General features: G+C 48.2%; 1 protein-coding gene across 1 annotated transcript; it reads right to left on the reverse strand.

The window, feature by feature from the left end:
• Positions 1 to 303: 303 nt before the first annotated feature.
• Positions 304 to 7,955, reverse strand: AADACL3 (arylacetamide deacetylase like 3). Its single transcript, XM_028108210.1, has 4 exons — positions 7,791 to 7,955; positions 4,411 to 4,627; positions 2,880 to 2,943; positions 304 to 1,078 (listed from the first exon to the last, which is right to left on the reverse strand). The coding sequence occupies exons 1-4, from the start codon at positions 7,953 to 7,955 to the stop codon at positions 304 to 306; spliced, it is 1,221 nt and encodes a 406-aa protein (XP_027964011.1).
• Between the last annotated feature and the right edge of the window lie 5,336 nt (positions 7,956 to 13,291).

A 13,291-nucleotide genomic window follows, 5' to 3' on the forward strand; every position in this document is an offset into this window, starting at 1 on the left:
GGCAACCCTTGCATGATCATTCACTCTCAGATGACTGCTGCAGATCGTCAGCTCAAATTTTGCCAATGGTGAACATGAACAAGAGCCACCCTCCCCCCAAACCCGTCTCTCCTACTGCTTTCCCTCCAGACATCAGGAACATGCATTCTACAGTTCTAGAACCTGAAGCAAGAAGGACATAGAAACCTTGACACCCTCCCTAGCCCCACTCAGCATCACCTACATCACAACGGGGAGCCCCATTGGGGAACCAGATGGTGGTGGAATGGATACTCTTGTAGGTTTACCAGGAAGGAAAGACGGTCACAACCCCTTTAGAAACGGAACCATGGCATCCAGAATCCTCGTGGAGCAGGGAAAGTGCAAATAGCCCATATCTAAGGTGCTAAGCACTCCATGGAAACCATCCTCCATGTGGTGCCAAGTCACTGGGACTCCCAAGTCCTCCAAACGCTTCTTGTACAACAGCGAATCATCCCGGAGAATGTCATACTCACAGCTCACGATGAAAGCTTCAGGGAGCTGAGCCACGACTTCATCTTCTGCAATCAGGGGTGAGCTCACCAAATCCAGAGCCAGGCTTGTCTCCAGATAGGCAGACTCATTCAGGGGCTCAGAGGGCATCGGCTGGTAGGCTCTCTTCTTAAACCTCTCCGGGATGTTTTCTGCACCCAACCACTTCCTATACTTTTCCCAGAATTCAGCAGGCAAATGGGCGCCTTTCATGATGGTGCTTTTCCAGGAGGGCTTGATGTCCAGTAAAGTACAAAAACAGTAGAAGGCGAAGTCTCGACTGGCCATTGGGACATTCTTGTTCTGCTGATAGGAGGGGAGCTGGAAATCCAGAACTTGGAGACTGGCATAGATCAGGATCTGGGCACGGATTTTGGGGAGATCTGGAGAGCCCAAAAATCTTTGACAAATTGCCGTTGCCATTCCCCCTCCCACACTGTCACCACAGACCACCACCCGATCTGGATCCACCCCATACATGTTCAGGGACTTCAGGAAGTGGGTCGTGGCTGCAATGCAGTCTCTTAGCGCCACCGGGAACTTATGCTGGGGCAACTTGCGGTATCTAAAAAGGAATCAAGGAACACAGTTTACACCCAGCTCCCTAGCAGAGTCCGAAATACCTGTGTCTAGCATCCTTCAGGCCAAATTTCTTCCAAAAACTTCTCTCTCTGAAGCCTGAGCAGGTGACGTTAAGGTTTGAGGCTTCAATGAAGTGATAGACATGAAGCCCACAGTGCCTGGCATGTAGGCTCAGTGAGTGGTGGCTGCTATTCCCTCTGTCTCAGTGCCCCCTTTGGGGGGACAGACAACGACCACAAGAGCCCTGTCATTCACTGTTGCTCAAAAATTTGGGAATTACCAACCCAAACCCCATCTTTCTGAACCTACCCACTGGTGCATCCCTGACTCACACTTGTTCCCTCTTCTTATGTTCCTTTATGAGCAACTCCAGGTTTGCCTAGGTTTTGATTCTAATTAATCCTGCCAAGCTCACAGGTTTTGTGGGAGGATCTTGTAGATGTAAATGCCGCCTGGGGCCAGCAGTTAACGTGAGGGTCTCCTCCAGGTCAGCCATGTCCACTCTGGACCATTACTGCCTACAGGTGAGCCATGTGAGCGCCTGAGCTCCATGCTCAGGTTGCTGCCATGCAGGCACACCAGCCCGGCATGCTAGAGCTCCCCATTTTTCAAGAGATTCCAGATTCCTGGGTCTTGTGAGAAATGTTACCATTTCAAATTTTAAAAATACATATATTCTATGGGATCAACAAAATTTGCCAACCATTTCCATTCTGTTGCCTCGTTTTTTAAGCTACCCTGAGTTCATACTAGGACAGCAATGTTTCAACTCTAAAACCTTGTGCACCTTGGATTCGCAAAATAATTTTCTTGCAGAGATTTGCTGGTATATTTTACTGATGTCTTAGTTCAGCACGGCCAGAACCGTAAGCAGTATCGTGGCTAACGCAGGAATCAAGATTTCCCCACTGCAAAAATGGTTTCGGAGCTGAGGATTATAAAGTGAGGGGTTTCTCTGGGTCCCTCTCCATCATCCAGGACCGAGTTTTGTATTTTTCACTCTTACTCAACCAGTTGCGTCGCAAGGAAACTGGGAAATATATTCCTGCTAAGACCCCAGCAATTGGTATTTTTTCATGGCATGTGCATTTAAATGAAGCTGCAGGAAAGATTAATCAGGAGGAACCACCCTGCTCCTGTGGGACGTTGTGTCAGGCAGCAGGGGTGGGAGAATGAGGCCAGAGGCCACATCACCACAGGGACAGTTGATGTGGAGGCCCAAGGAGGGTTCACCCCAGGTCTCTCCTGCCCCATGTCCACCAAGCTCTCCTGCTCCATGTCCACCAAGCCCTCGACTCTCCAAGATCAGGTAGAAGAGAGTGGCTTTTTAATTCTTCTCACTTCCTTTGGCAGATCTCACCAGGGTGGACCCCCCCTCTCAGACGTGCTTGGGAATGCTGTGGCTTGTCTGGTGTACCACGCAGGGCACCGTGGCATTGCGTGGACGGAGGTACTAAGAGTCTGGAACCTGCAGGGCTGTTCTGCTCGGTGAAGTAAGTATGTTCCACCCAACAGGGCTCATGTGTGTGAAGCTCTGCACCTGATCTGCCCAAGACCACTCCCCGCACAGCTTCCAGATGATACCATGCCCAGGATGCCCCAGGGCCACCCACAGGAAGGAGTGCCATTCTCTGCCTCTCTCTCTGTCTCTCCTTTCCTCCCCTAATGGCTGCTCACAGCCCATCCCCTGCCCCGGCGTCCCAGTGTCCCTTTGTCTCCCTGCCTGCCCCCAGACCTGCCTCCCACCTCATTACCCAGCACTACCCCCTCGTTCTTGTGCTCACCCAACTGCTAGAACCACCGAATCACTCTTCTTGGACAAATGACTGCATATGGTATGGTGGGTTCCTAGAAAATAAAAGGTTTTCAACATCCGCTAGGATGATTAGCAGCTTCCTTCGGCACCCATCACCATGGGCTGCTCCTTCTCTCGGACAACCACCATGGACAGAGAGCTGGGGTTGATCCTAATGAGGCTTTGCAGACTTTCTTCCAGCTGTGGAGCAGCCATCCTGCCCCGCCCCCCTCGACTTTCTAGAATCTCTCCTTGGGGGTCCTGTCTGAACAACTTCTTCTAAGAGCCCCGCCTCCCGCATGGATTCTGCAATTCATTCAAAATATCTGAGATGCTGTTTGGCCATAGGGCATAGTGGTTAGGGGTGTGAACTCTGAATTCAGACCAGAGTTCACATCCTGAGCTGAAGATCCAGGGCAAATGCTTTCACCTCCCTGAGGCTTGATTGCCATACCTGTAAAATGGGCACAATGACAACAACAGGGCTGTGCAGCAGGGTTAATGAGATCGCACACATGAAGTGTTTCTACAGTGCCTGCCATGTAAATATTAATTCTTAATAATATTATTTAATACCCATGGACTGTTAACACCATTCATTATGCAGACCGAACCAAAACCATGGCTGCATGAAATCTTTTATTTTCCCGAGGCTACTGCAGTGGGCTTCTGGCATTCCAGAGTTTAGAAGGCAGGGCTGAAACCAAATAAAAGTGTTTTTCCCCTCATATTCATGGGGCACCAGTGTGGGGGAGGTTAAGATAATAAAATTGTCTCAGTTTTGAGTTTTTTCTCTCATTAACTCTCCTCAAATTTTTGGTTCTCCCTTCGGTACAGGGATTTGTCTCAGACAATACCTGGCATGAAACAAAAGGACGTGTTTCGGTTTTTTTTCTTTTTCTTTTCACTTTTAAAAAAATCCTTATTTCCAACTACATAGAGGTGGTGGTTGTAGAACATTTTGAGTGTAGTAAATGCTACTGAATTGTACAGTTTAAGGTGATTAATTTGGAGTGACTGAGTGACTCAGTTGGTTAAGCGTCTGCCTTCAGCTCAGGTCACGATCTCGGGGTCCTGGGATCGAGTCTTGCTTCGGGCTTCCTGCTCAGCAAGAAGTCTGCTTGTCCCTCTGCCTCTGTTCCTCCCCCTCCCCCTGTTTGTACTCTCTGTCTCTCTCTCTCTCTCTCTCAAATAAATAAATAAGATCTTAAAAAATAAAGTGCTTAATATGTTGTGTGAATTTCATGTATATACATATATATACATAGATTACACACAGAGATAAATATATATATGAACATATACATATATATTTTTCCATATATAGGTCTCCTCACTTCCAGAAAGAGATCCAAACATTCCCTATCTTTGCCACCAGCCTGATCTGGGACCCACTAACTCTCTGGACATGCCCTGTCCTGTAGCGGCTTATAAACTCCAGGATGGTGATGGTGGGGCCCACCTGGCTCTGTTTGGAGGTCATCCTACTACAGGCAGGGGTCTGAGGGAAGGACTCTTACTCAGGCTTCCTACGACTGCCCCGCCACCATGGTAGAACACGATGCCAACCCTGAGGGTGTTGGAGGACACCTTGGGCTGGTACAGTTTCACAGGGATTGTCCCGTAGAGGAGATCTGTGACCACGACATCCGGATCCTCCTTTAGTGGCACCAGATCATGAATGAAACGGACAAATTGGGGCATAGAGCAGATTCTCAGTTTCTCAAAAATCATCCCCTGTTGGTAAGAGAAGAAGAAATGAGGCAGGGAGGGTTTCATTGTGTGCCACACTGGAGTCCTGCCACTGCCCATGCCCCCCAGTGGAGTGGCTGGAGAGCAGACCGGACCATGGCCCTGCTCCACCCCGTGTGCCTCCATGACCCCTGCAGCAGATCCACCTCACTCCGGCCCACACTGCCCCTCTCTTCCTCTCTCCCCAGACAACTGACACCCAGCCCCACAAACTAGGCTTCTGGCCACCCCACGAGAGTCCCTCTAACCCAGAGCACCCCCACTGTGGCCTGGACATGACCTCTCTTCCCAAGGATGCCCACCTGGACCAGCCTCACCAACGTGGTCATTCCATTCGTTGCTATTAGGACCTGCTAACTGCATTGTGGTTAAGTTTTTTTTAAAGGTGGGGGATAAAGATACAAATGTAGGGATCCGAAGGGGCACCTGCACCCCCATGTTTATAGCAGCAGTGTCCACAATAACCAAACTATGGAAAGAGCCCAGGTGCCCATCGGCAGATGAATAGATAAAGAAGATGTGGTCTATATGTACAATGGAATACTACTCAGCCATCAAAAAAATGAAATCTTGCCATTTGCAACGACGTGGATGGAACTGGAGGGTGTTATGCTGAGTGAAATAAGTCAATCAGAGAAAGACAATTATCTATGATCTCACTCATATGTGGAATTTAAGAAACAAAACAGAGGAGCATAGGGGAAGAGAGGAAAAAATAAAACAAGACGAAATCAGAGAGGGAGACAAACCATAAGAGACTCTTAATCATAGGGAACAAACCGAGGGTTGCTGGAGGGGAGGTGGGGGATGGGGTAACTGGGTGACATTAAGAAAAGCATGTGATGTAATGAGCCCTGGGTGTTATATAAGACCGATGAGTCACTGACCTCTACCTCTGAGACAAATAATACATTATATGTTCATTAATTGAACTTACATTTTAAAGAAGATACAAAGTAAAAAATAAATAAAAAGAAATAAAAGGTGAGGGGTTCTTGTCTTTTAGAGATACCTACTGCAACTTTCTGGATAAAGTATGACATCCATGATCTGCTTCCTAAGAAATGGGAAGGGGTAAAAATGTGGGGTCACAGGTGAAACAAGATTGGCCGGGAGTCGTCAGTCAGTGCAGGGGGCATGGGAACACGGGGCGTCTTTATGGTGTTCTGTCTCCTATGTCTGGAAGTCTGCATAACAAGCAATAAAAGTAAAGGAAGCGGGCTCTCCCCCTGGCAACCTCTTTCTGGTGGCTCTGTGCCAAGGCCATTTTGGCTTTCCGTGATGCCTATGGATCTTGAGGCTGAATGTTTCCAACACATAAAATAAAATATGTGGTATTACCAAGGAAATCAATTTTTTTTCAATTACAGTTATCAAAATAGGGAGGTACACGGGCAAAGTAATAATGCACATGCTTCCTTATTAGCACACCTAATAGCGAGCCCTAATGGCCGGTTTAACACTATTCTAACTTCAGAGAAATGAGGCGCGCACGCTTTTCACAATATCTGCAAGAAATGTCATCTGCTCTGAAAACAGCTATGATTGCTCTTGGTGACAAAGCTTCAGGTTCTGCCGTTCACAGCTGTGGTCTGTCACCTTCATGCCTAATGGAAGGGAATACCACTTTTCCTTTAGAGGCGAGTGAAAATGGAGTGATTTTTACCTCCCCCCCAAATTCAGAGACTCCTTGCCTTCTGTCGCCATTGAGGATTCAGGGAACCCCGGATTCAGAAGCCCCACCCTACCCTCCCGCCCTGTTCTGCTTTCCTCATAGCACTTGCTGCTGCATAAATCAATTTATTTCTAGTGAGTTTGCTTGTTTCTTACTGTCTCCCCACCAACACGGCCGTGACAGTATGAGCGTCCTGAGGGCAGACTCTCTCTCTGGGACTTCCTTTCTCTCGTCCATCATTGATCCCAGAGCTAGGAGGGGTGGGTGACATATAGTAGTCACGTGACACATCTTTGTAGAAAAAAAACCAAATCAACAAATAGCAGTAAGGCGAATACTTACTAAGGGCTTCCTCCTCCTTACAGCCCATGCTACGAAGTCTAGACTGCTATTTCCCCCTCTTTTGCAGATGAGGAAACTGAGTCACCATATTTGGGAACCGGGCTAGCGGACTATGAGAGTCAAGGGCAGGAAATCCACAGGACGTATCATCGGGTTTTTCGAAAGGAAACCTTCAGCCTGTGAGTTCTTCTCCAGTTCTTCTCGTCATGAGAACAGGGGTTTGCGATTGCTTTTCGTTATGTAAGAGACTTAACACTTCTCTGTGTTCAATTTACCAGCCCTCTGGAAAAGCACAACTAATCCCATGGGCAAATTGGGCCCAAGCCTCCCCATGATCCATTTATATCTGTTTTATTAAGTTCACACACCAGGAACAGTGAGCAGAACCTGACTATATTACACAAAGAGTTTTCCATCTCTCAAAAGTAACAAAAAAATCTCTCTCTCTCTCTAAAGTCATGTTCTGTAGTTTTGCTCATTGGTACCAATTCTCTAATTGGCTTCGTGTGTCTCCTTATTGTTGGCTGGTTCTAGCTAGCAGGTAGGTAGTCATGGGGGCTCCAAATTCAGAATAACTCATTCCTAATTTCACAGCATCACGCTGTGTGCTGTGAAGAAAGTCAGTCAGGAGGCAGGGGAGTGGGACTAGAGCAGGGCTTTTTTCCCTGTTAACGGAGGAAGTAAATCATTTTTTCAGGGCGCCTGGGTGGCTCAGTCGTAAAGCGTCTGCCTTCGGCTCAGGTCATGATCCCAGAGTCCTGGGATCGAGCCCCGCATCGGGCTCCCTGCTCCGCGGGAGGCCTGCTTCTCCCTCTCCCACTCCCCCTGCTTGCGTTCCCTCTCTCGCTGTGTCTCTCTGTGTCAAATAAATAAATAAAATCTTTAAAAAAAAAATCATTTTTTCATCTCGTGGCTGCGAGCCCAGTGCAGCTCGAGCAACACCACAAAGAGGCTGTGAACCTCTTGGCTAATACGTTACCTAACAGGGATCTCTCAGATTTGAGAATAATATACCGTCAACCTCTACAGCTGTGATAGTCAAGTTAATGCAACTATAATCTTCCCAAATGTGTTTTCCCAACTCCCTCCTTTACCCTCAGGAGGAGGGGACAAATAAAACACAACACTCACCCACGTCACCAACAGCTGGAAAAGGCAATGCAAGACCCGCAGTTTCACTGGGTGGCTGATGGCCGCAGGGATGTCCGCAGTGAGGAAATGGCTGCAGATGACCCACAGCCCAACCCCCAACGAGAACACACAGGCTGCCTGCAGAAGCAGGAGCAGGACAACCATCGTGCTGTTTTCGAAGAGGCCAAAAGGAGGCTGTGCTCAGTGCCACCCTCCTCCACTTATACATCATACCCTGTTCTCCCCACCTCCCAATCTCCACAGCATTGGCCAGGCCAGGTGAGTCACAGACTCAGGTGAGGATGCAGTTCTAGGGCAGTGCCCATGCAGAGGAGAAAGAGGCTCATGCAGCCTGACTCAGCTAGAAATCCTGGGGCACTGCTACTAGAAATGGCCCTGGAGAAGTCACCATGGACACCACAAACACCATTCCCTCCAACTGTACTTGGGGGCATCCCCCCCCAATTCCACTCTGGCCACACTTGCTATTCCTTCATCTGCCAAGGAGGCCCCAGGGCATTTGCACTTGCTATCCTCTGTGCAATCTGGTTCCTCCAGACAACAGCTGAGCTCAACCCCTCCCCTACTGCAGGTCTCTGTTCAAACGTCACCTTCTGAGTGAGGCTGTGCCTGGCCACCTTATTTTAAAGTATAACTCCCCACTGGCAACCCTATACCCATCCCACCCCACCCCCACTTACCTACTTTGTTTTCCTGGCCTTTATTATCACCCGAAATACCACACACTTCACTTATTCCTTTTTTGTCTGTGACATGTCACCTCTCTGAGCACAGGAATTTTTGTTTTGTTCCTCGCTTTATCCTTAGAGGCTAGATCAGGGTCTGGTACTTCGCAGGTGCTCAACAAATGTCTGCTGAATGAAGTCATGAATAAACAAGCTTTGTCCTTTTCATTGTGAAGCAGGAAACTGAGATTACCCTGCCTCTTCAGGTTAGGTCAGAGATTGATGTCAGTGTTCAAAATCCTCCCTAATGACAAAGTCTCACATCTGTGGTAAGAATGATGATGTCTGCCTCCCCCCACGGTGGTGCAGAACAGCGGTTCTCAACAGGGCAATTCTAGCCTCCAGGAGACATCTGGCAACATCTAGAGACATTTCTGGTTGTCACAACCCAGGGGGCTGGGACTGGTATCTCATAGGTAGGTGACAGCGATGTTGCTTAACATCCTGCAATGCACATACAGCGGCCACATTGAGAAGGTACCTGGTCCAACGGGTCAGTCCTGCTCACGATGAAAGCCCTGCGTTAGTGAGACTTGGATTTGAATCCGGGCTCTGCCCAAGCCAGCATTCGCATCATGAATGAGTTACTTACACCCGCTGAGCGTCCGCTTCCGAGACTGTAAGATTGGGATGATAATAATCGTCCCTCCATGTAGTTTCAGGGTGTGTCTCTTTGAACCCAGTGAAGTAGAACATTGTTTCGTATTTTACTGGTTATTTGGTTTTCTTTCTTTCATGGACTCATGAGAAGTTGTGTGTTGATACGCTTTATCTATTTTGCTATTTTTGTTTGTCTTCTTGCATTGACTTAAAAGATATTTGCAGCGATGACATTATGACAGATGGCGATGACACTGTGGCAAGCACTGAGTCATGTGTAGTGTTGCTGAGTCACTGCGTTATGCCCCTGGAGCCAACAGAACACTATATGTCAATTACACCTCAATAAAACATTTAAAAAATATTTTAAGGATTTTTTTCTATTTGCCTTTTAACTTTGTTAATGCTGCTCTTCTGCGTTGATGTTTATCATTTTTATGCAGTGAACTCTCTCATCCGTTCTCACATCATGCTTAGAAAGATCCTTTTTATGTTATGTGAAAACCAGACGGCAATGATTTTGAAAATGAGGAATTTCTTTGTCAAAATATAAATACCTGAATTTCACCCAAGAAACGGAAAACACGGACAGACCGATTACTAGGCGAGGGATCGGAGTCTGTTACCACTGAGGTTTATAAACACTTAACCTGGAAATCATGCAAAAAGCACAGGGAGAATGAGGGAATGCCTACGTATAAACACTGAACCATTTTTTTTATTTCCTGGATAGATTAAGACAAATAACGCTAGCTGTTCTAACAAATAACCCCTGTATCTCAGATTTTGATGGAATAAAGTCTTATTTCCCCCTCCCAACACAGACTTTTGCACGTTTGGTGAACAACCACACCACTTGGCAATTATGGGATCTGTGTTTCTTTCCATCTGATGCTCTGCCATCCCCTAGGACCTCCACCGATTCTCTGAACCCTGCCAGGGGCCTGACAAACAGTATGCTCGTGGAGGAACCCATGGGCCAGGCAGGGAAATACATCCCACTGGCCAGAACGCACTCACACGGCTTCACCTAAATACATGGGACCCTGGGGAAGGCAAACCTTCCACCTGCATAGGATGAAAATGAAATGGAGTTTGGCAAATTCACAGGCTCTTTCTGCCATGCAGCCTTTTGTCCCCCAAGCAAAAAGAGATTTAATACAGGGAATGTGAAAACTGTTGGCAGGGTGGAGGGAGCAAGAGCTGAGGGAGGGCAGGCTTTCATGAGCCCATGCTCAGCTGCCGCCCAAGAAGAATGACTTCTGCTTCTAGCTGCCTTCCAAAGCTCACGGGACCGATTCTCCTGGGCCAACTGGAGCACTGTGGACAAGAAAGCATAGGAAATGCCATTGTCCTGCATCTGGCCTCGGACACAGGAAAGAGCGCCAGCATCTGGCCCACGAAATAAATGCTAGGGTGATTGTGACGTTCAGACCCCTTGAAGCCCAACCATGGACTGCCGAGGAGTCCCCGGCCCGAGGTCAGGTATCCCTGTTACGTACCCTTGCAGGGTCGGTGCTCCCGAGCACACGTTAGGGCATCGCCAACGGTCTTTTCCTTTGCATGTTTTGCTGCAGTGCTATTTGGCATAGGAATTACACATTTACCGTGCAATTCGCCTGTATCAGGGTGTTGGGGCTGCCCTTAACCCAGGACCCCAGGCTCGGGGTGCTTAGCCAACAGAAGTTTATAGTCTCCCAGTTCGGGGGGCTGGAAGTTCAAGGAGTCTGCAGAGCCGGTTTGTTCTGTGGGCTGTGCAGGAAGGGTGTGTTCCGGGCCCCTCTCCTTGGTTTGTGACGGCTCTCATCTTCCTATGTCTCCACATCGTCTTCCCTCTACTCATGTCTCTGTGGCCAGAGCTTGCTTTCCCTGTTTGTAAGGACACCAGGTGTCTTGGATTGGGGCCCCCTCCGATGACCTCATTTCAGTGATCTCTGCAAAGGCCTTATTTCTAAATAAAGTCACATTCTGAGGTCCTGGGGGTTAGGTTCAACATATGAATTTAGGGGATGCCCGGCTGGCTCGGGCAGCAGAACCTGTGACTCTTGATCTCAGGGTTGTGAGTTTGAGCCCCATGTTGGGTGTAGGGATTACTTAAAAATTAAAAATGTTTTAAAAAATTAAAAACTTACAACATATGGATTTAGGGGGACACAATTCAACCCATAATAGCACCTTTATCAACACTGAATAGTATTCTTTTCTGACATAATATTTCCTGCCTTGAATTCTACTTGCCCAAAGGCAGAAGCTAGGAAGTATTTGGGTGCATCTTTCCCCCGGGTAGAGCGATCTCTAGAAGAATAACACTCTATGTTCCCTCCACGTCTACACTCACTCCTCCAAGGGGAGGAAAATGGCTTTTGTGAATGGAGATCTTAAGAGAAGCATGTTCAGCTTGCTGTGACATCTGCCTGTAGGGAGGGGGCATTCTGGTCTCTGTAGCAGGTGTCACCAGAGAGACGTGTGCACATGTTCAGTGCTGCCTGGGTCTCTGTTCCTAATAGCAGGCAGCACACTTGCCCACACACCTAAGCCACATGCTCTGAGGATCAGCTTTATCAGAAAGAAAGGTAATGTATCAGTCAGGGTCCTAGCAGAAAACAGATGGTATACTCATGCTAGAGACGGAACGTCTGTCTCCCCCTGAAATTCGTATGTTGAATCCAATCCCCAGTGTGATGGTGTTTGGAGGGGGCTCCTCTGGGAGGTGATTAGGTCATGAGGGTGGGGCCCACATGAATGGGATGAGTGCCCTTATAAGAGACCTCAGAGAGTTCCCTTGCCCCTTCTGCCCTATGAGGATACAGAGAAAAGGAAAAGACAGACGTCTATGAACCAGGAAGTGGGTCCTCACACAGGGAATCTGCCAGCACCTTGATCTTGGACTTCCCAGCCTTCAGAACTGTGAGAGATAAATTTCTATTGTCTGTCTGACACCCCAGTCTATGGTAATTCTGTTACAGCCGCCTGACTGGACTACGACCCTCATATTAGGATAACTTGCAAAGACCCCCCAGGATAGCACAGCTGGTAACATCAGGGATCCATTCTGCCTCCCCTCGGAACAAGGCTGCGTGGAGAGGGCTCCTGTCCCACAGGGACAGGGCTGATCCTCGGTCACCCCTCTTCCTCCCAATGCTCTTATGATGATGTGCTCCTCTACCCAGGCTCTTCGGGAAAGCAGAGGGCAAAGGACACTGTTGGCGGGGTCCATGCAGGATACTGTTGGCGCGGTCCATGCTTCCCAGGGCACAGAGCAGGTGGAGGAAGGTGGGGAGCCCACCTGGGGAGCCAAGGGAAAATGTCCAGCACGTGGGTATTTTCACCTCCAGCTCCTTGACTCCCATTCTGTTTTCCAGTTAGTGCTGAGCTCATAGAGGAAGGAAGGGACAATGTATTCATTTCCCACAGCTACCATAACAAATTGCTACCAACTTGGGGCTTAAAATGACACCAATTTATTCTCATACAGTTCTGGAGGCAAAAGTTCTAAAATCAAGGTGTCACAAGGCTGAGTTCCTCTTAGAGGCTCATACCCGTTTCCTTCCCTTTCTCAGCTTCTGGAGGTCCCTGCACTCCTTGGCTCAGGGCCCCTTCCTGGCGTCACTCTGACCCCCAATTCAGTCATCCCCCTCCTTTTCCGATGCTGACTTCCCCTGTCTCCCTCTTATACGGACCTTTATGATGACACTGGACCCACTTGGATAATCCAGGATAATCTCCCCACCTCAAAATCCTTAATCACACGAGACAAGTCCCTTTTGCCACGGAAGGGAACATATTTGCAGGGGCTGGGGATTAGGATATGAACATTTCTGGGGGGAGTGTTATTCAGCCCACCACAGCTGAGGGGGCAGCGGACCCCTTCAAGCCCCCCTTGGCTGTGGAAATAGGCTTCTGAGATTTGCTTTTGCAAAAGCAGTCAGTGTGTCTGCAAGAACTTTTTGCTGTACCAGTTACTGTCACCAATACAACTCCCACTTAAAACTCTTCTTTTCAGGACACCATCTAAAAAGACTTAGTAGACTTTTCTCCTTACTCAAGAATTTCTCTAAGAATTACTTGCCTGATGTTTGTCAGAAGCGGGGGGTGGGGGCAGGCAAAATGGGTGAAGGGGGTCAAAAGGGACCCAAACTTCCAATTACAAGATAA

Source organism: Eumetopias jubatus, unplaced genomic scaffold (genome assembly GCF_037043125.1).
Source record: "Eumetopias jubatus isolate StellerSeaLion01/CBP00866 unplaced genomic scaffold, mEumJub1_p1.0 scaffold_4, whole genome shotgun sequence".
NCBI lineage: Eukaryota > Metazoa > Chordata > Mammalia > Carnivora > Otariidae > Eumetopias > Eumetopias jubatus.

Bases quoted from the DNA above. Each gene is read 5' to 3' on its own strand.
- AADACL3 (XM_028108210.1), bottom strand. From the start codon at position 7,955: ATGGTTGTCCTGCTCCTGCTTCTGCAGGCAGCCTGTGTGTTCTCGTTG. The intron at 2,944-4,410 runs GTAAGAGTCCTT...TTTATTTTCTAG, and splicing joins GGCAGTCGTAGGAAGCCTGA to GAACCCACCATACCATATGC. The intron at 1,079-2,879 runs GTGAGCACAAGA...ATTCCTTTTTAG, and splicing joins TCGGTGGTTCTAGCAGTTGG to ATACCGCAAGTTGCCCCAGC.